This window comes from Tympanuchus pallidicinctus, unplaced genomic scaffold, assembly GCF_026119805.1.
Source record: "Tympanuchus pallidicinctus isolate F22 unplaced genomic scaffold, pur_lepc_1.0 scaffold5, whole genome shotgun sequence".
Lineage (NCBI taxonomy): Eukaryota > Metazoa > Chordata > Aves > Galliformes > Phasianidae > Tympanuchus > Tympanuchus pallidicinctus.
Window position 1 is genome coordinate 18,647,248 of NW_026294769.1, and position 23,776 is coordinate 18,671,023.

Here is a 23,776-nt window from a genome sequence, read left to right on the forward strand (position 1 = left end):
TCTTCCTCAGGAGACAGGCTTCTATCCCCACAAATAGAACACACAAATATACTGATATACATATATACATGCACAGACATGTATATGTATATACATACCTACATGCAGATCAGGATTTTGGAGGTAAGAGTTCTCAGGACTGGTTAGTGATCACATCTAGATTTCTACTGTGGACTGGGTTTTATATGTTTTAATGCACAGTGGCTGGCAAGCTGAAAAGAGTCTAATTCAGCCAATAAAGACAAGGATTCTGCCAGAATTGTAGAATGATCTATTGAGATTATATCTATCTACGTAGATAGATCTTGATTTTAAAGCACCTCCTTTAAATTCCATTTCACCACAGTACACAAAATGCACACATCTCAAGAGGGGTGACACAGCACTACAGAATTTCCCTCTATCTGCATTATGCTATAAGAGGAGTTTTTCTCTGTCATTGGGTGGTCAGTGGAACTGCCCAGTGCATATAACAAGAACCTGTTACCTGTGGGATGGGCAGCATACAGAAAAGCAAAGCATTACACTTAGCACTCTTAGAACTGGATGCCATCATCTCTCTCCCTAAAAGGAGTGTGCAGTTCTGGGCAAGAGGTCTCTCCCATCAAGCACTGCAACAGCTTCATATGCACAATGGTTCTTGCAATAGAGCAGCCTCAAAGGAATGATGCTAATACAAATACATAATCCCATTTTATTGCAAAGCAAATAGTTTTGTTTGGAAGGCACAAAGTGAGAAATATATCACAAAAAGTTGATGGAAACAAAACAACAGTGACACAAACCAAACTATGATTAATAGCCTCAAACATGAGACAGAAGCAGTATTTCTTTAACATGTGGTCATTATGAAACTCACTCTTCCAATATCAGTAACATACAAATGGAAAAAATGCAAATAAAATCCTTTCCTCTTCTTCTTTTTTTTTTTTTTTCCTTAATATATATAGCACCACATAATAACAATGTGAACTAGGTGTTAGGCAACAGGAGAAGATTAAATGAAATTCTTACTTCAGAGGCTCAGGAGGCAGTTTAGTTCCCGAGAGATTAATCTGCATCAATGCAAGTGAGCTGCTGAAAAACTGTTTGAAGGAGGGAGGGACTTCTTTTCCTTTTCTGTAAGTAAATATATTCATTAAGTAACATCTAGGTGCTCCTCATTTCAACAGTGTATATTAATTAGTAATAGTTACAGTACTAATACTATATTAATAATTGAATATTCAATAGTGAACATCCTATAGTGAATGGAGACTGTCAAAATTGTAACAGTCATTTATGTGTTGTTTAATTTGCTGTACCTTCAACAGCTCAGTAGTCAGTAGCTCTCACTTAACTTGGAAATACAATGCTATCAAAATGTTGATTCAAAAAACAATTTTCACCATTGTACTGCTGCTCAGAAGACATTATTATCTAGCTTCTGCTTGGTAAACTACCAGGAATGATCATTCAAGTCTGATTGATCATGGGTATACTTAGATTTTACGAGTAAAAGATCAAACAGTGCTCTACAAAACACTGATGTTGCCTTTTCACCACTAGACATAACTACTGAACACTGTGATTGCTTATCCCCAACTAGTTGACACCTCTGACAGGTGCTCAATCCACTGATTTGAAGAAAAGGAAAACTAAGGCTATTATTTCCTATGCTGGAAGTACTCTATAAAGTCAGTGTTCAATCTCAAAGACTTTCTGAAGGACTTCTTCCCAGGAAAAGAAGAAAAATAATAAAAAAGTGCACTTTTAATGATCAACAAATCATGAAAAATAAGTACTTTAAAATAAAATTTGAAGAAGAGTTAAGTTAGACTTCAAAGTCTAATATTACAACAGAGGATGTATACAAACTGCCTGGTGTATCAGGATCATGAAAAACTTATTAGACAAGGTAGCTTATATTACAGCTATCTAGCAAAGGATGGAAAGAAAATAACTTCCTTGGAATAATGATACTTTTTTTTTTAGAGACCTTTTATAAACACATGCATTTCTTCTTTAAAAGAAACATGCCAGCACAAAATCAAGAAAGTATAACACAAAATACAGCAGTTGAGGGAAAAAACATTTAAACTGTACCTGTGAGAAAAAAGTGTCCTGGAAAGACTAAGGACAGCTAGATGCTGAAGACATCCACGAAGGAGGGCTCCACACACCTGATAAGAAGATAAGGAAGATTGATTTTAGTAGGTATACAAAGTAGGGAATTTTCCTTGGTATTTGAATCTCCACACACACACAAAGAAAAAAAAACCATTACCATATCTAGAGCACACTCTGTGTTGGATAAATCCAGATGAACAAGGGCATTTGGCTGGGCCAAAAAGTTGTAGAGGCTCTATAATTAATGGAATGAAAAAAAAAAAACATATCAATGTTATTTTTTGATACTGTGACACAGATTTCTTTTCAGATGCATTTAGGTTTGTATAAAACTGCACTACAGATGTGTCTGAAACCTTTCACTCAACCAAAACAACCTGTTTTACTTTCAAAGGCTATCATTTTTCAGGAACAAAAGGAAAAAATGGTGCTCAAACCACATCTACCAAATGCTAAGCAGAAAACTCTTGAGTTACTTTGTAAAAGCACTTTCACAGAAAATGATAATTTTGTTAAAAATACCTTGCAATACTCAAAGTGACATACTTTCTAAAAAGGCTAACTGGCTTGAAAGTTTAACACAGCCCCTCTAAGCATGAGGGATGAGAATCATTTGCATTTGAAGACTATGGCTAATTCTTAATATTTGCAGGGTGTAAGAAGTTGAAGGGAGAATACAGAACAAGTAGAAAATAAATCTAATATTAATGACTTTGGTACTACACAGACTACACTAGTGTACATAAAGCATATTATACTTTGCTTTTTTATATTTTTAGTCTCTCAGAACAGCAAAAAAAAAAAAAAAAAATCAAGAAAAGAAAGGATGACATAGTTCACAGAAACATGGAACAGAAACTCCATCTGAAATCTACCCCAGCTGATCACATTTAACATTTTAAAAATAGATCTCTTTCCTAAAATTAGGTCATTTAGCAGATACACCTAATAGTGAAAGAAAGGTTCCTACCCTAAAAATCCCCGTGCTTTGCTAGAGTTTATTCTATATGCTAAATAACAGGATTTCTTTACTCCTGTTGGAAAACTGTTCCACAGATTAAGAGATCTCAGTATTAAGAACCTTTTTCTTTGAACCATCTCTCTCTCCCTCTCTGACAGGCTATGAAAAGACTTATTTTTTGTCCCATAAAATACTATGGGAAGACATCAGACTTCTTTAGCCACTGCCTGTCAACGTCACACTTCTTGTTTGTATATATTTCTCCTGTTATTCTCTCTCTGAGAATAATTGTGTGTCTTTCTTTACATTAGACAGTGCGTTTGCTACCTTTTAAATCCTCTTGTCCCACTAAAACTTCCATTTCCTGAAAATACATCCATACATCTGAAAAGCCTAGTTCTTGGAATATGCTGATAAACCTGAAACTAGTCAAGTTTGTGCAAAATGTCACATGAAAGTCACAGGTAGGTAAAGCCCAACAAATTCACATGATCAGATTAGGCGTCTCCAAATTTGCATGTTTTAGATGTTTCATAATCAGAGAACTCAAAATCTGACAGTTATGATCAAATACGGATGTGACTGCAAAAAGGTGAATACACACCAACAGAAAATATATTTTGTTACATAGAAAACAGCTGCAGCTCAATAGCGACCAATGAACTGAACAACAAGATTTCAGAAGAGATTTTGCAAAGAATTGTGAGTTTCAGTAGGAGATGAACAGATTTTTCTATACAGACAAAAATACTCAAAAACATAAATAAAATCAAATCATTCCAAATCAAAGGAATTAAATTGTTTCCAGTCTTCCAGTGAAAATTTTGTAATACATGTATCATTAAAAAGAGTTTTTTTAATAGTGTTTTGGTCACTTTCAAACAGAACTCAGAGAGTGTGAAAAGTCTACTGAAACAAGACCTACTTGCATGAACACATTTATGTGGTTCTATTTAGTTGTGTAGGGCAATTTAAAGCTCTAAGCGTATGCAAAATAATCTAGATCAAAATATTGTTTTTTTTATCCCTACTAGAACTGTACTGAAATAAAGGCAAAAAAAAAAAAAAAAAAGAATGTTAATAACATGGCATTGCCTTTCTTCTAACAATAAATTAGAACAGTGACATGCTTACTGAGAGATCGTCCCCACGGAGAGCATTCCCTGAGAGGTCAAGATAGACGAGCGTGTTCGCTATCAGCGAGTTGGCACTCAGTGACTGGGAAAGGCTGTTCACCCCTGCAAGAAAAGGTCAGTATTCACCTTATCCAGCACAGTACTAGCAGAGACCCTGCAAAAGCACAATTCCAGTGAACACAGTCACACAGTCACAGAATTTTTAATGGCCTCCTGTAACTGTCACTGTTCTACAGGGGAGGAAGACAGATCACCAGGAAGATACAAGACTTCTTTTTGTCATAAAAGATATGGTTTAGTTTGGGCTCCCTGCCTCTGATAAAACAGGTCTCAGCGAGCTACACATCCTGAGTTTCAGGAAGAAATCTTTTTGCCATCTCTGCAGTGGCTTCAACTGCGCAACCATATTTTGTAACAGATTTTAAAGACAGATTTCACATAATAATGCTCAGACAATGTCCTCTCACAAACAATAATATTTAGATAAAAGTATCTGTGGAAGATCAAGCACATTAACAAGTATAATTTGCCAGAACTTCAAAAGCAACTGACAAGACCTAGAAGTTAAAAATACTCCAATTATGCATTTGCCTGTAATTTCAGAAAAAAATAGTTAGCTAATTAAAGTATCAAGAGATGCATAAAGACACTCATTTCCTGATGACAAAAAAAATACAGATTTTTTACGTTAAAATTAAAAAGCTCATGTTGGGAACAAGTCAGCCAAGTTCCAAAGTTCTTCAGCTTTTCCAAATAAAAATTAGGATGTGGCTATTTCCAGCAAAACTAATTTTCACCTTAGGACCCTTATAGCTTATTACAAAGTTCTTAATTTGTTGTAGATGACTATCACTGCCTGCATCACTGTGAACTTTAGCAAACAGTGATTTTCTCATAAATGCCTAGGCAAAAGAGTGAAGCAGGTAGGTGTTTCCATCTGTAACACATTACAGTGCAATTTTTCAAAGCTCCTGATCAGTCAAAGTGAACTGGTAATCAGCAGATAGAATACATGCATTCTTCATTTAAAAACTATTGAAAAATGGGTTTACCATTGGAGGAAGCAGTTAGCAAGTCACTGGAAACCAAAATACACTAGGCAGTGCTTTAGTTTTCCAAGCATACAAATATTAAGAGAGTCTCTCCTGTTAGTAGCCGTTGGCTTTAGGAAATTTTTGATACTCAAAAGAACTGGAGAACAATGACATCTTTGCCAAGTCTTGAAACATTTCTGTTCACTGCAATTTATCTTAATGTTGCATTATTGAATCTATGCACTATCCATAAAGGTAAGGAGCAAATGAAAACTTTTTGAAACTTTGAAAGATCTGAAAGTCCTATTTAAATACTAGAACTTGTCATTCTAGATTCCCTTTAATAAGTCTTCTCAGTAACATTTATAAGCAATAAATAGAAATGAATGCAATATAGTATGAACAGCTCAGCAATATACTACTGGACAACAATTCTGAGAATTCAGAAATTGTGACTGAGCTTGGGGAAAAATAGCCATAAAACAATCCATAATGTTAATGCTTATATCATATTTAAAACAGTTCAACTACTCAAAATCGGCCACATCATTGAAGTCTTCATTCGAATGATGCAAATGATGGATTCTTTTCAATTAGCCTTTGGCTCAGGTTCAGCAACTCTGTCCCTGTCTTTGAATGAGAATGTTAAATTTTTCCACTTAACCAGATTTTTCAAATCAATATACTTTTGTTTGAACTTCACCTACCTCATTCTATACTTTGACAGTAATCTCACTTTCATTTGCAGACAATCTATCATACTCTTTTACTGCTCTCAGGAGGCTCAGAGTATTAATGGCTCTTAGGAACCTTGAGATACAATATTTGAAGAATGATCAGTTGGGAAGTTACCACCTGAGCTTCACTTCTCAATCCTAGAAACTTATTAGAAACTTATTTTGAATAGAAAACACTTTTAAAAGAAGGTCAAAACCAGTGAGAGATTGTACAGAATTTCTGAAGTCGATAAAGCCAGGCTTCTCCCAGCTAAAGAAAAAAGCTCTCAATATTCCAAGTTAGAAAATAGTCTTCCAAGTTAAAAAGCAATTCAGAACTGCCTTCTTACATTAAAGAAAAACTGGATAACACAAACAGCTTTGCAGACAAGCAAAGATGCAAAGCTGAAAATCTTCATGGATAGAGAGCTATAACAATTCCAGATTTAAGACTTCACTATACTTTTAAAATGGAATTTTGAAAAGCTACCATCCAACAATATTCATTGTGACATGCTGCTTTTTAGAGAATAGATATTTGAAGGCTAGGGTGGATCGTGCCATCTGGACTAGGGATTCACATGGGGCCAGTAGTAGAAATGTTGGAATATATTTCCAGCTTTTGTTCGAAGATTATCTTTACAAGGGATGTTAAAAATCTTTCTAATTATTTTCATAACCTCAAAATTCACTTTTACTGACAAGAATTTTGTTGGTGAGCTTCATCAAGCTGGCATTTATTCTTTCTAGAGGAGAATGTGCAGCTAGAATATTCTCTTGACTAAACAATCAAGAGTTGATGAAATCATTCATAGCACATGAAGAAAAGTACAGGGTGTTTTTTTCCAGAAGTGTTTCTAATGAAAATGATGACTGAATAAATTCACTGTAGAGCTTACTATCCAGTTAAACACTATTAGAGCTACAGAACACCCACTAAAAACAACATCAAAAAACTCTTCTCCACACTCATATTCCTCCAGGTCAATTCCTAAAGCTTAGGAGAGAGAACACAGAATCTTCACAGAGCAGTAATTAAAAGGATAAAAGAGCATGGATTACATCTCTTATCCTAGGTTATAATGTCCTACATTGACTGCGCTTCAGTTACCTTTTTCAGGTCAACATCACCTGAAAAAATACTGTGATAATGCTTTTTTTTTTTTTAACACTACTCTGTAGAATCTGGTTTGATCCATTCTGTTAAAGAGATTACTGAGTCTACTATATGTAAAACATCAGTGAAAAAAACCTGTAAGTTTCAGACGTATGTTTCAGTATTATGCTAAAAATATGCATTTATTTCAATTACTGCATCAAATCAAAAGTGTGCAAATTATAAAACAAAGCAGTCTCCACTCAGGGCAAATCAATTAACAGCTTTTGTTGTAACACTTGATTTCATAAAGTAGTCAAGTGAAAAAATTGCATGAATAACATTTAAGCAGTTTTCCAAATGCTGTTTAGAAAATTCTCCACACATTCTTGCCTCAGATGCTTAAATAAAATGTAACATTTATTGCAATTTTAAATTAAATCTTACTTTACGGTAAAGGTTCCAGCTCACACGAAGGACAAGTAAGGGTCTTCTAAAATTGGATGGGGTACAGCACCCAAATAGTAAACTCGGGGATGTAAAAAAGCAGCTGCACGGTTTAAAATACATATATGAATCAGTAACAGAATGGACTACTTTATAACCTTGTAACAAAAGGTATTATTAAGATGAAAGCCTGAAACTTTAACAACAGGAAAATATGCATATTTATAGAGCATACCTTTAGGTGACAAGGAGGTTTTAGATAAGTTTAAATGTTTCAGTCCCTTTGGAAGTTTGGCGAACTGGATGCTTAGAGATGATACACCTGTTGGGGAGCAAAGAGAAAGTGGAAGTTCTCAGGAAGTCAGTTCAACAATGTGGTCCCAGCTTTTCCAAGCATCTAAGTAGTTTAGAAACTGCATGAGACACACACACACACATTTGAGAGAGGGTTGAAGGGAATTTATTATACATGTCCAACAGCACGTGAGACGTTCTGAAAGATTTATGCTTCAGTCAGAAAATATATATAAAATAAACACCCAACAGCAGTGGTTCACACAAAACTTCAAAACTCTTGTCTTGAAAGGAAGAGAGATGTACATAGTAGCCAACATCGGCCTCTCTTCCGCAATTAAACCCCTTCTTTATTAAATAAAGGAATACAGATGTTGTTCAAAAAGCACAGATATGCACGAGTGAGCTGAAATATTTCTGTGGAAGAGTATCCAATTCACATGAAAGAAACTACAATATAGGTACAGATTTGCTCTGAAAACCTGAAACCTCCACTAAGCTGTAATGGCCACTTATTTCACTTCATTCCAGCAGCCTGTAGGTTACCAACTAATACACAGACTTGGAAATGCTTGAATTGTTTGGACTTCCAAATGGTAAAAATGTCTTAGGATACTGACTGACTCAGCACAAATCCAATAAAAGAAAACAATGTTCTTTTCATTTAAGTGCTTTCTCAGTGTATCCAAGTTCCACACTCAATAAATTTAATTCCCCATTTAAGAAAAGGACTGAAATATGATTAAGAGGGCACATCCTAAAAAATGACTGAACCAGTTTATGAAATATTTATTACAGGAGTAAATCAACATAAAAAGTCAAATCTTAACCTGAGCATGAAAAACAATCCTCTATAGGAAATTGCTTAGCAAGAAAAAGGGAGACATGAGCAAAGTCTTTTCCTTGCTCCAAAACACAATTAAATAAAAAAGCTGATGCCATTATCCACAAGAATGGACACCAAAGAATCCAGTATTATGACCCATAGATGTGTGTACTCTGTTTCTAACATGGTTTATTGCCATAAATAATGGAAGAGCTGCTACATTACAGATGTAAAAGTTGGAGGAGTTTTTTTTAACCCTTTGTGTAAAAGCCTGTTGTACAGGCTAGTCAGAGGTGCAACTTCCACACAGCTTAAAACAACATGCTATGTTTCATTTACACTGCCAAAATATTAGACTGATAATGCTTTGCCATCATTTACTGCAAACCATAATGGTAACTGTGTCTTCAACCTTCTGCAAGAATGCATCAAGTCTTATCAACTGAATTTTCACTCCTAGATCCGCTACTTAAGAACAAAAAACTAAAAACTTTTTAGCTCCTCTGAAGAAGGATCAGCCTTTCATAAGATTGCCTCAAACTCTGTGCATGACCGATCATCTTTGTTGAGCTGGCTTCGTCACAGTACATACTTTCACACTCAAGGTAGAGTTCTGCTGGCAAAGGTGAAGAAAAATGAGTACAAAGAGAATCACTAAGGACACCACCAGAGTAATTTTTGTTGCAAAGTATTTTGGGTAAGAGGCGCAGCAAATAATTTTACCTCTCCATCTTTCCATTTAGCTAACATTTATCACTCCAACCAAGCTGAATAATTTGAACATCTCACTAGTATTGGAGAAGAAATACCCACTGAGTTTTAAGATAGGGGAACGAGATGCAGAAAAGCAAAACTGCTTTTGATAACTCCGACACTCTTTTTGCTGATCTCAACAGAGCTGAGCTCTAATAGCAGAAGTAAACTTCACTGCTTTCAGGCACACAGATTTGATTTTGAGTATTCCCAGACTTGAGCTTATTTGGTTTGCACAATTTTTCAGAAAATATGAAATGAGATTCTGATGCCAGTAAAGCCAAAAGCAAAGCTTCCATCACTACAGCATGTCTAGATTTTAAAACCAAAATTAATAACAAACTTTCCACGTGTTAGACTCACAAATACTGACGGTACCATTAAGAGCTGCCAATCATAAATTCAGAGGCTGATCTCAGTGCAAAATCATATCATTCAAACACTTACTAATATGTCAGCTGAAGCCAGGTCCTGTATCTCAGCTAAAAAGAACACTCTTCTCATATCACTGGACTATGGAACACTGCATTAATAATACAGTGCTTCTACTTTTTGATATTCAATAGTATACAACAGCTTATTGGTCCAAACAAGGGACAAGGATGGGTTCTTTCCCATTATTCACACTGTCCTGTCTCGTTCCCCTCAGAATTGTGTTATAATCTGCTTGCATTCCTTGTTCCTAGAGAGGTAATGTGTTATGAGATTTTTTCCAAAATATGTATGTTAACATGAACCTTCATTATACCAGCTTTTACCTGAGGAAAGCTTGCTGCCTCATCTGTTTAATGAAGTCAAATTTCATTTTCATACAGTGGATATCAGATCACAGACTAGGTAAATCCTTCTTTAAAATATTTGCATATTGCAATTATAGTTAATTTATTTTCAAGCATCCATATAACTTAGCTGATTCTCTAACAAAAAGGTCAAACTTTAATTGCATCTGGTAGAAGACACTGAGATGATAAACCTCTACAAATTTCTCCAATTAGCATCTTCTGCATTTCTTTTGTTTTAATCTTGTATGTAGCTATTCCAAAAGGTCTTGAAAGCATGACTTACTGCAAAGTTAGTACTCACACCAATATACTTAAAATAGAAAAAAAAAACCCTTGCCTGATTTAAAATGTCATTTTTTAAAAAGCCTCTCATAAAACACAATCTAAATACACTTCTTCGAAAGTAGATTCAACAGTGTGGCAGACAATTTTTTTTCAACTTAAAACTGAAAATTCAGAATAATGCAGCTATCCCTATGGCACACAGTAATAATAATGTTGTACAGCAAAACATTGGCTTTTGCTAAAGAGTTTTCAGGAACCACACAAAGGGTAGTCAAAAGAGTTTAGCAGTTCACGTGAACAGTTTTAAATGAACAACTATTCTGAATAAGTCAAAAGTAAAAATGTTTTCAAACTTATTTTGAGCCAAAAGGAGAAGAGATGCACAAGAGGAAGAGAAAAAATACTCCGCATCTTTCTCCCCCGTAGTTGAAATGGAGTAAAAGGAGACATACCTACAAAATACTATATTAACAGCATTGTGAATCGAGTTGTAACCAAAATGAACAGCTTTTCCATTTTGAATCGTGTCAGACAAAAGACTGAAATTCTGCCCCACATAAACCAAATGAAATAAGAAAAGGTTCACTGCATAAAATTCCTATTTTATTTCTGGCCCAACAGCAGCGCAAGGTAGTCTGATCCCAAGAACACTGTGCTTGGAATGTATTAAATGAATCAAATGGAAATCGCATGTGGGCAGCACTGAAGGGTCAACACCAGACTGAAAGAATGTAACCTTATTTTAAAAATAAATGCTCCAAGTGAAAAGAGAGTAGATGGGAAGGGAATGACTTGACTTGATATGCACTGAAATCACGCCTAGCTGGAGGAAAGCTAGGCTGTTCAGTTTTATTTTTCATCTTGCAGAGTCAACAATCCTTAGCTACATAAGGATGCCAGCTATGCCAGTATTACAGAGCACTGTGAAAAACTAGCAACACTTCAGACTAGAACAAAGCTCATAAAGAAATGGCTTCAAAACCAGATCTAACTATGAGATTATAGCTGAAATAAAATGCAAAACCTCCCGGAAAATACAGTCCAAGCAATAAATTTGTCTTGCACTTCATCTTATATTCATTGTATTGCCTTTAAAAATATGCACCATTTTCTTTTCTTTCTAGCTGTAAGCATTCATTGTGCTCTATCTTCCTGTAAAAGATACTTCAGTGATAGTGTAATGAAATCTAATGAAATCCATGGATGGTTTAAGACATTTAAATGCTTCTCATAAGACTAATGGAAATGTATTAATCAAAAAGAATAGCAATTCTCAGTTGTTTGTGAACAACAAACATTCACAATAGCATTCCAGACAGAACAGTATCTTGTTATTTGGGCAAAGCTGAATGGAGCAGAGGCAATCCCCCTAATACGTTTGCAGAAAAAGGAAAACATTAACGTTACAGTACCTCGGTCTTCAAGTGGATTGCTAGCAAGGTTGATTGTATGAAGTCCTGAGTTGGGATTATGGGATAGGGCACTGGCTAGTTTCTGTGCAAAATCTCTGCAAGAAAAGAATACAGAGGGAGAGAAAATTCTGTTATCTCCTCTGTCAAAAGCAGGTACAGAGGCTTAAAAGTATCAAGGGATTACTAGAAAGAAATAGCCAACTTACAGTATTGATTCTTTGTCTTTTTAAACAATGCTTATCTGGCTGATTTGCTGTCTTTCGAAGCAGGTTATATTACTATTTATTTATTCTGTGATTTAAGATACTGAAGAGCATTAAATCAAAGCTCAAGCTACTTTTGATAAAGATCTAAACATGTAAAATACAGGTTAATTTAAAATAATTTAGAACTCAACCACATCTCCTCCTCATCGTGCACAGGTGGGATACATACATTAACTTGCACAGCATTATCTCACTCACAAAGCTAAATTCTGACACCACCCCCTAACTTGCAGCAAGTTTCCATCAATAATCACTCAAACAGATGGGCTTTGCAACATATCATAGAATCAACACAGCATTAGTATTGTGATCTTGTAAAAAAGCAGGAATAACTCTCTCAAAGAACAGAACAACACTGAAAAACTGTTCTCTGCTTACTTCTTTTTACAATGAGAAGCATCAAGGTTGCCCACAGTCCCAGAAACGTGAGCTGAGGGAGATGATGGTGTACTGGGTTGTATGTGCAAATATGTAGATGGAGAGCATGGCCTGCTTGTGTTCCAAATCCACTTGAAAGATAAGGGAATGCTGCCCTCTCTGAGCACATTCTGCTGTCACTGGACTATCACTACTCACAGCATAAAGTTTAAAGCTAACTTGGGTTTTCTTACATGATCACATCACCAGACTCTGGTTGAATCATTTTCTACGTATCATGTCACAAGGCTGTGGGTTCTTACCAGCTCTATGTCAATTTCATAAACCCATCCTCGTACCTGTTAGAAAGCATTTATGTATTAAGAGACTAAATCTACCGTGCAGTTCTGTGGAGCAGACTATGCTTTCAATGCTTTTACTTTATTTAAGTTAGGAAAAGAGGTAGAAATCAAATAATATTTCTTGAGCTTCCTCCCAGCATCCTTCTCTCTCTGCTCCAAAGTACAGCATCTTACCTCCTGGAAGGCAGTGTTGAGAGAACTACTGGATACAGTACTAAAAGAATGGAATTAATACTGTTCCTTTTCCCTGGGACAGATCCTTCCTATCACAAGAGCTGTCAGCCTGTGTGCTGAGAATTACAGTGGAGGTAGCAACATTTTCTGCGCTCTGAAAAAGAGCGGAGATAAGATAGGGATAACTTCAATAGCTTTTGGCTATCTGTTGTTGCAAGGTGTACTCAAGTAGAGATGCTCCAGGAAATTTTAGTTCCCCCTTGAAACTATATCATATTCTTATCCTAAAGAACAAAATATTCTTATCCTATGTTCTTATTGTGAACACAGTCAACCACTCTGGACTTAAATTTGTGCCATCTGACAGGCCTCAGGGTATCCTCCTTTGCCATCTGCTGCTGCTCCTGCAGATGACTACTACTACATCTCCTGTAGGGCACGTGTTTTCCAACACTCTAGATACTGAGGGTCATTCAGGCTTGGAGGTAAAGCTTTTAAAAGGTCTGATATAACTACATGTATGAGAGAGGAAGAATATTTCACCAATGGTAAGAATAGTACAAACCAGGAAATCTCAGACAAAAATTCCTCAAGATCAGTCCAGATAACACATCCAGATAACACAATAGAAAAACAGAGGATGTGTGTAGGAGGAGCTAATGTGATTACATGCAAGGACATTCAGAGCCCATCCAGCAGGGGAAGACGAGCTGCAGAATCTGTCAGAGGCCCTCCTTGTATCATCAGCAGGCATGTCTATTCTCTCTCTGTTATCACAGCTACTCCCCTTGGGACACGGTGGCAGTAGTTACTGCAGATGGCAATAGGGACAGTTTGCCTGCCAGATTTCAGAATGTTGAAGCACAACGAACAAACAATTTTCACCAGCTTCTGCAAATAGGCCTTTTCAGACTGGAGTCTCCACCTTGCAATTTCACAGAAATGAATCTTCTGATAATTGCATGGTCCTCTATTTCTCTAAAGCAGCAAACAGATACAATTCTCTTTTCACACTCATTAGTTCAGATCACCTTAAACTATTCTTCATTCACTGAAATCTGGATATCACCTACTTCAATTAGCATCCTATCACTTATCACTTATCCTCTTTTTTTTTTTCCCATCAAAGACATCCAAAATAATCTAGACTGCATCCTTTAAGTCTGTAAAAGAAATAGCAATGGGCATAAAATTTTCAAGAACACCTAAACTGTCAGAAATCTTATTAGACAGGGGGCTTTTTTTGACAGCACACTTTTCCCCAACATCAATTCTGCACTTCCCTAGGTCCTGGGTCCTTACTACTGCTGTAAGTGTATAATAGTTTGTAGTCCTATCAGCTGGAAGAATGACAGTTTTATATGGAGCTACATCCCATATCAGGTAACAGAAATGAATGGCTGGAGGTAGAAAAGAATAGAATTATCTTAAATTGACCCTGCTACAGGAGAAAATACACTCGTGCAGCTGCTCAGGTGCCTCTGGAGGCACTGTTCTTGGTAGCTCTATCTCAACAACTGGTCTGTTGTGTTTCAGTAGCTCTTTCTCAACACTTGTCTGGCAGTCTGTCACAACTCATTAGAAGTGACTGGTCTATAAGCTGTGCAAAGATGCCCAGTAACAATAGGATTTCCTCCTAGCAAGCAGATATGATAACTGGCAAAACTGACAAACGTATCCTTGACAAAAACAGACAGACAGTGCTGAGCACAGCAGATGCACACCAGGGCAAAATGCCAAATACCATGCACGTAGATGGAGGCACAAAACCAAAGTCATAGGTTGATTATCTGTCAAATCCTATTAAAACTGAAAACAGATCCAACTGTTAGAAGTTAATGTAGACAGTGTACAAAGGTAGTCAATGTATCTTTCAATATTTGTGATTAGCAGTATGTCTCACGGCACAGAGTGCAGGAAAAACAAGATCAAAATCAGTTCTTTATGGTTGAACAATAGCTACTAAAGACTTTGTGACTGGGAAGTTTGGGTGTAATTCCAACCTCCACCATAACTTTCCTGAGTCAGGTAGGTAGCTTTCTTTTAAACATATTTCAATGCTACACCAATTTAAATTAAAAAAAAAAAAAAACAAAAAAAAAGGAAAAAGGAAAAAGGAAAAAGGAAAAAGGAAAAAGGAAAAAGGAAAAAGGAAAAAGGAAAAAGGAAAAAGGAAAAAGGAAAAAGAAAAAAGAAAAAAGAAAAAAGAAAAAAGAAAAAAGAAAAAAGAAAAAAGAAAAAAGAAAAAAGAAAAAAGAAAAAAAAAAGAAGAAAAAAAAGAGAAAGAAAAAAGAAAAAGAAAAAAAAAACAGAAAACAGAAAAGAGAAAAAAGAAAAAAAAAAGAAAAAAAGAAAAAAGAAGAAAGTAGAGGCAAATAAAAGCATACCACATAACTTCCCCATGCTTTTTTCTCTTATTTTTTTCTTCAGTTTAATGCTCAGCTTCTCTGATTTTTCCACTTTGTATTTATTAATATAAAAATTCATTAGAACTAGAGCTTGTCTTGTCCACATGGTCTTGGATGCTACTTTAACACTATAATAAGCCTCAGATACTTCATCCAGGCTAGTTTGTAACTTGAACTTTGCATCTGTTTGCTCTGAAGAAAAAAAATACCTAGGCTTAACTCGCTGTACTTACAGAACACACAAGGACTAAAATTAATCATCTACTTTCTTCCTTCTTTAAAAACAAGTTAATAACATGTAGTATTACTACACTACTACAAGACCACAGATGCAATACACAAAAAGAAAAAAAAAGGCCTTGGGAATGGAGCTGTATCTGTTATCCAAAATGGAATAATAGGCATTTTAACAAAATCCCCATCAATTTTGTTCATAATTCTATTGGTAACACTATTTGGAGGGGATCTGCGTGAGTTAATTCAGGGTTTATGCACTTATCCAATTCATTCTTCTTCACTTAACCCAATTCTCCAAGCAGAATCTAACAAACACCAGTTTATAAGGATTTTCTGGATTATGAGGAATCTCTGACTAGCAACTCCTCAGAACAAGCTAAACACTGAGCATGAGTTTGTCTAACACTCCGGCTAATACACATCACACATCTTTTTTTTTTTTCGCTAGGAGTAAGCAGTAAATAATGCAATATTTTGAAGCAATTACTTACGTTCTAAGCCCAGCATTCTCTAATACCAGTTCCTCCAATCGATTGGACCTACTCACTACTCGCAGAATCTGCTCACAGACATCAGTGGACTGCCACAGAAAAGACAGAACAGTGTTAAGGAACACATGGTTGTTTAGTTATAAGCTATACATCATAACGGGATCCAGGTCATGAACTGCTTTGTCTCATACTTATGTAATAACTAAGAATACTGGGAACATCCTAGGGAGTCAGATGACAACATCTGGAAAAGACTTGGAGAAACAAGAGGTAGGCCAAAAGCAACCAACTTATGAAACTGGCTGCCTGAGGGCAGAATTAGTCTAATAATAGTAGAATATACAAACAAAACAAAACAAAAAAACCGCAGACCCTGTGTGCAGAGAAAACACACACTTAATTTTTAAAGAACTCTTCTTCATATAGTTACTAATCCCTCAGAAGAAAATAGCAACTGATGGAATGAAGAATAAAGCCTGACAAGAAATGTCAGCTAAACACACAGAAAGATGTTATAAGACAAAGAAGAGGGGAAAAAAAAAAAATCAAGAGTAAGAACACTTTAGCTGCAGGTCCAAAAACTGCTCAGGGAATAATGCTTCAGGGTGAGTAAATTTCAGTAGGAGCTCTCCCGGCCTACACAGAATAACTCACATCTCATGACTGTTACTGCTGCTGGATCTTAGAACTTGCAGAGGCATTCACAAATACTATAAACAAAATGTAACAAAACAGTTTGCTTGCCATGCTTGGGGATGAAACTTCAATGTTTTAAAGGCCATACAGTGAACTTCATTCACCTTTTATTCTAATATCTTAGTTTGCTTCTTAATTTGTCTTTTTTTCACAGCACATACCATCCCACATTCATATGAAGTCCAAAGTAGAACTTCAGTCGTGATCATGAACTGCTGAAACTATTCTATGTTACCCACTCTAAAAATGACAGCTTGACATTCACACTTGGGATATCTTTATCTCTAACAGCAGCCTGGCATTTTCTAGGATTCTCTTAAACTAGTTGAAACTCCTAAAAAAGAAAAGAATGCTCTAGCACACACGTGAAATCCCTTACACAGTAAAGGTGACAATGCTTTCTAAAGATGGCCAGTTCAGCCAATTCTCTCCAATTCTATCCTTGCCTTCCATATTTTTGTAACTCACGATATTATCACAGTGCTACTACAGCACTGTGACTGCAAGTGGAAAATTTCATGCATGTACTGTAAAAACACTACAGATCATGTCTATCAAACACAATGTCAGAGTGGGAATCACCAAGTACAACATATTCAATGGCCTCTGGATATGTCTGACCTCACACTGACCCTCAGCAGAGTCCCTGTGGCATGGATTTACTGTCCAGTGGTTCATATTATCCTGACATTTTTTATTCCAATTTGAATACATGTAAGATTGTTTTATTATTACTGATGCACTTTCAAGACTGATAAGGTTTGTTTTCTACATTAGAAGTTGTTAAAAATTCTCCCTAAAGATCATATTACATTAAAACAAACAAAATGTTAAAACAACAGAGAAGGAATTTCTCAAACCACTAATTCTACCTCTAAATATTAATTTTTAGGTTTGGTAAAAATATTAAAACATATGAAAATATACTACATTTAGTATGGAATTCACATTTTACGTTTACTACTGATTTTCTTGGCCTTTTCTTCAGTAGTTCAGCTTGTTTAGATTTTCTCCCTTTTTTCTTTACAAAAACAATGTTGCTGTGAAAGAAGACTGAGTGGGGAACTTATCAATGCTTATAAATATCTAAAGGCAGGAATCAAGTGGATGGATGGGGCCAGGCTCTTCTCAATGGTGCCCAGCAACAGAACAAGGGGCAACATGTACAAACTGGAACACAGGGAGTTCCATATGAACATGAGGAAAAAAATTCTTTACAGTGAGGGTGGCAGAGCACTGGCGCAGGCTGCCCAGCCAGGTTGTGGAGTCTCCATCTCTGGAGATACTCAAAACCTGCCTGGATGCCTACCTGTGTAACCTGCTGTAGAGAACCTGCTTTGGCAGGAGGTTGGACTATATGATCTCCAGAGGTCCCGTCTAACCCCTACGATTCTGTGATTCTGTGAATAATACCATTGCAACCTGTCACTACATACTTATTATTTTAAGGAGATGGTGTCAGACAACTAGGAGAAAATCAAGATGCAATGAAAGTTAAGAGTAAAACTTGTTTCATAATGTGAGAAGAAAATAACCTAGACTCCTAGTATTTTTCTTCCACCTCCAAAAACCAACAGACACTTCCAGCTGCTTTAGAATTTTTCCTGTTTAGTCAGCAAGTATTTCTGTGAGCTGGCAACACCTGACAGATTAGTTTTATGGGCCACCATTATAGCCAAATAAACTTTTCCAAATGTATTTGTGTGAAATTCTGGCAAAACTGGCACACAGTAGTGTTTCTATAGCATGAAAAAACTATCCAACTGTTTATGTTTCCCTCACACAATAAACAAAAAAAACAATTATCAGTTTTTAAATAACACTGCCCTGCTTATTTACCCAAAGGCTTTCACCTTGAAAAATGCAGTAGTATCATCCAAGACACAGCACAGCCTGGTCAATCTTGGTATACCATTTCAATTTATTACTTACTAATTTCAGATCCTTGGAGGACAGCTTTGTAAACCACTGATTATACTCCAGAGCAGCAACTATTGGTATTAAGTCTCTAGAAAAAGAAAAACACTTTTACACACATTTCATATAACTGTCAGTTTTGGTCATTTGAAACAATCTCAGAAGTGCTTTTCTGTATCTAATTTCCTCTGTTTCTGCAATGCTGATTGACTGCTGTCACCATTACAGAAAGCTCTGCATTCTCAAAATAAGAGCACCGTGAGCAGCTGTGCATCTTGCCTGTATTGTAATAAAAATTTTTGACTGGCCAACTGACATCTATTCTAGCATGAATTTTTAAACCAGAAATTTGTCTGGGCTGCCATTCCTACTTGTTCTTCATCCTGAGACATATTTAAGCTTCTTAATCATCTCTAATTATAATTGAGTGTGACGCTAAAAAGCTTTTTGGCAGACTGATGATTTAATATAATCCCATGACTGAATGCTTCTAGAGAACATCTCCTTGTCTCATCTCTATAGTTAAATTCCCTCAGGAAGAGGGAGACCTGCAAAAGGATAATGCAACTTTCAGCACAAACCATACTTAATTGTAAAAGGGATTTCGCAAATGAAATTCTAAATTATTCTCATTTTCTTTATTCCAATCCTCTTAATTTGATCTGCTCTTCCTCTGCTGAGCTTCACCAATAACAGATGCTGATAAATGTCAAGTCTGCACGCTACCCCAGCAGAATCATTCATCTAGCACAGGCAGATCAGTTAGCCTCAACAGTTACCTAGAAACCTCTTCAGAATGAAGCTAAGAAATGTAGTGTACATGAAATGTATCTGACTAGCAAAAAATAGTTGTCTGAGCCTAAGATCTGTGGGGAAAAAATTAAAAATACTAGCTTTTATAAGCTACTACCAACCCCAGCACTCCATTCAGGACATTTGCAGGTAGGTATGAATCTGCACCAAATACGCAGCACCTTTCTCACATCTTTTCCTTCTTCCTCATCAAGGTAAATGCCAGACAGCCTGAAGGCTCCACCATCACAACAGTGGGACAGTGCTCTTTATGCTACAATAGGAAGCCCTAAAAGGGACAGATAGCACCATTGGTGCTGTTCCTTCAAAGGAAAAGAGTGACAATGAGCAGTAATGACTGGGTATAGGTGCTTACACTGCCAGGGAGCTGGTAAGTACCCCAGACACCAGCAAGTATCCTGGGGGGGCAGGAGGAGGCTGCAGGTAGAGAGTGCCTGAGGCTGTCCTTTTCTGTCCTCTGCTCCCAAAGCCAGGGATGAGAACAGCTGAAGGATCCAGGGATGTTTACACTTAGTGGGAAAAGCTGCTGCATTTTCAAGAAGTTAAAGAGACTGCTACAGCAGAATGAGAATTTTTTTAAATAAATCAAGCCTGCTGATTTGCAAGTTCTCATCTTTGAATAATTTAGTCTTCTGCAGTATCCAAGGCCTGTTTGTTCAAGCTTCAGACAAACACAGATACTGACATAGCTGTAATACCAACAGCTAAAAAAACATATCACACACCTCCCGCCCTTCCACCCCACATGCCTGAAGATAGTGGAACAACAGCCTTGTTTGTAATATTCTGTCTGGATACTTTGGCCTATCAAAGAACAACTACATTTTATGATCTGATTTTACTGAGGAACTATATAGTTTAAAGTTCAGTTTTTCATTTTATTTAAATTTTTGAAGGTGCTTCTTACTAAGGACAGTCCTTGCAGCACTTAGCTCCACTCCTTGTATCACTTTGAGCTTGCCAACTTCATTGTATTTCTCATGGGGCTTATCTTTTCAAAATGGTATACTACTTTTTTCCACTCTATTTCTATTAAATCCTACATATCTTACTAACAATGATCAGAATTTGCAATACAAAAAGAATTATGCTAACGACCCCTTCCAAAAGCAGGGCCTTCTCTTAACTTTCCTTCACCAAGTTATGTTAAGCAGCTCACATTTATTTGTTTGCCTGTGAAACTATCATCTAGAATAAAGTAAGGTTTACAGAATGTAAATCTTTGCCATTTTAAAATGAAAACAGATTCTGTTCTGGAATGCAGGAAATCTCTCCAAGCTTTAACAACATTCAAGCTTTGCCAGTGGCTGCACATTTTTTCAACAGTTCTGTCCCCCTGTGTATTTAAGATGACAGGAAATCTAAATGGTGCGAAGAAAAAAAAATCTAACTAATCACACATTTCTGACAATATATTCTCAATGTCGAAATTTTTGAATGCTAAAACGTATTCAAGAGAAGAAAATTGTGCTGCAGAGTTAAACAAGCCCTATTTACTTTGAGGGATTTTTTTGTTGTTGTTGTTGTTATACAATTATATGGTTCAAAGCACAATATAACTTCAAATAAAACTTCAGAAGTCATGCACCCATGTGGCAAGCCATGTTATGCACTCTCAGTGTCAGACACGCAGGGAATTTAAATTCATCTATAATTCATTCCATCCTATGTTGACCTCTAACAGAAATGCTTTACTAGGAAAAATACAAATTGTTTATTTTTAGCAATGCATAGCTTGTGTATCCAGTTTTCATCCTACCTCACTTCAGAGCTACTTTATAATGTGAAACACATAATTTCAGTAAACTCAAAAATCATATGGACAAGATATAAGAGTTTCTCAAAGTCCAAAACATGGGCATGTTGTTAATTTGAAGCGTTATCACTTTGCTAAGTATCTGACAAAACACTTGCAATACATGGTTGAATTTACTGGGATTTCAGAACCTAATTCGTATTTTTACTGAATAATATATGTTTTTTACTTCCTTCAAAATTTTGTTTTCTGGAAAATTTCAATCTAAAACCTTTTTCTCAGTTCCAGCCTCACTATTAAGAAATTGCCACAACAAGATGGATTTAATTGTGTATATGTGGGTCTAAAATTGTTTTGACTCTTTGGACTTACATAATCATGCAACACTTAATAAAGATTCTATTAACTATAAATTTATTTTTTTGGTGACGTGAGTTTTGCAAGTCAGACTTCAATTAAAACATTCACTGAACCAACAAACTCACAATTCCATCTTCCCAAAGCCAACTCTTTTGAAGCAGCTAAATACTTAAAGCACTTCTTCTATTTTTCATTAAAAAGTAGTATTTTCACTCCTAATAATTTGTTCAAACTTTTATTCTTTATTGAAGTTGAATGGCTCTAAATCACTTTTTCAAAAATGCCCCATGTTCTTCTCAGCTCTTCCAACTTACAATACATCTAAGTGTTCTTGGTTTCTTACTCCATCATTGCTCATGATATAGAAACACAGAATGGTTTGGGTTGGAAGGGACCTTAAAGCCCACCTGGCTCCAATCCCTTGCTACAGGCAGGGCTGCCCCCCACCAGCTCAGCTGCTCAGGGCCCCATCCAATCTGGCCTTAAACACCTCCAGGAATGAGGCACCACAGCTTGTCTGGGCAGCTCTGCCAACGCCTCACCGCCCTCTGCGTGAAAAATTTAATCCTAATATCTAATCTAAACATTTTCTCTTTGATTTAAAACCTTTCCCCCCATCCTAACATTATCAAACTGTGTAAAAAGCCAGTCTCCCTCCTGTTTATAAACCCCCTTAAGACACTGGAAGACCACAATATGGTCTCCCTGGAGCCTTCTTCAGACAGAACAGCTCCAACTCATTCAACCTTTCTTCATAGGAGAGGTGCCCAGTCCTCTGACCATCTCTGCATCCCTCTTCTGAACCTACACCAATAGCTCCACATGTTTCTCATGCTGTGGACTCCAGCACAAGTAATCCTTTCCTTATCTTCTCTCAGCAATCCTTAACTGACCAGTCTTTGGATACAGCTGTCATGCACTAGTTGCAGCCCTGCAGTCTCTCCTGAATTACCTCTGAATAGTCCAACACAGGCAGTAACTTCATCGTGGAATTAACCACGGTGACTGTGAAAATCACCACAGAAGCTAAGTATATGAATATTAGTTTTTTCTTCATATTTTTGCAAGTTTTACATACTAGCAACCTTACAACTACAAAGAACGCTGTGCCAGAATAACCTCATTTCCTTACCTCCAAGTTCAGTCTTTTTGTTATAATATTTTAACATTATATCTCAGACAGATTCTTAATTCTTCCCTTGGGCCTCTTTGAAGAAACAAACACACTGTCTTATTTACAGTTTCTTTAATTTGTCATTTTTCTTGTATAATGATGGATTTTAATTAAGACTCTTTTCCATTTCTTCTTACTTAAATATCTTCAGATGCAACTTTCTTAGAATCCAGTGTTCTCAATCCAGTAAGCCAAATACAACACTTAGCTAAGTTTCAGCATCTCATAGTAAAATTACCCTCAATTAGTTCCTTTCTGGAAGTGCACATTTTTGATTGCATCTTTTGTTAGTGGAGAAACTATTGGCTGAGATTCAGCTGAATAACTTAAACCTTCTACAGACTTGCTAAAAAAGCAATTTCCTTTAGCACATATACTACGAAAAAGATTCTGTAAAAGTAAAGGCTGCCTAATTTCCTTTTTTGCTTTGCATGCCAGATGTAGTTGCATGTATTCTCTGCTGAATTTGAGTACTTATATCAACCATCACAGGAAAAAAAAAAATCATAATGACTATCTGCTAACTTTTTGGAGTGCTTCCAGTAGCAAGATATATTTATCTCCAAAACAAAATGTGCTCTTCATGGGGCCTTTGTGCAAAAACAGCACCTTTTTTCTGAAAACTATAAAAGCCATAGATGGTCATTTCAGATGTCCAGATATTTAAGGGACAGCTTTTATGGGACTATCCCCCTTCAGCAAGGGCAGGCAAAATCTACTGGAAGGACAATTCAAGGGATAAGGAAAGTTTGCTAAGTATTAGCATGATTATTACATATTATTTACCTGTGGTCAAGATGGCTGAAGTCTTGCAAATTCAACTCTCTGGTATCTTGTGTCAGATAAATTGTGTCAACATCCTGTTAAAAATACATAACCAAATACATATTTATCCTACTTTTTTCCCCTGAAGT

At 36.3% G+C, this 23,776-nt stretch overlaps 1 protein-coding gene across 5 annotated transcripts in view; it reads right to left on the bottom strand.

Annotated features, from left to right (window-relative positions):
• The window catches only part of CARMIL1 (capping protein regulator and myosin 1 linker 1), a 173,698-nt gene that overhangs the window by 71,455 nt on the left and 78,467 nt on the right, over window positions 1–23,776 (bottom strand). For all 5 annotated transcript variants that reach the window (XM_052703340.1, XM_052703338.1, XM_052703339.1 and 2 more), the window contains exons 8-16: window positions 23,649–23,722; window positions 18,775–18,850; window positions 16,147–16,235; window positions 11,852–11,946; window positions 7,735–7,821; window positions 4,205–4,308; window positions 2,267–2,344; window positions 2,086–2,162; window positions 1,015–1,119 (exon numbers count right to left, since the gene is read on the bottom strand). In XM_052703340.1, the coding sequence (XP_052559300.1) occupies window positions 1,015–1,119; window positions 2,086–2,162; window positions 2,267–2,344; window positions 4,205–4,308; window positions 7,735–7,821; window positions 11,852–11,946; window positions 16,147–16,235; window positions 18,775–18,850; window positions 23,649–23,722 (785 nt within the window). The remainder of the gene's footprint in view (window positions 1–1,014; window positions 1,120–2,085; window positions 2,163–2,266; window positions 2,345–4,204; window positions 4,309–7,734; window positions 7,822–11,851; window positions 11,947–16,146; window positions 16,236–18,774; window positions 18,851–23,648; window positions 23,723–23,776) is intronic.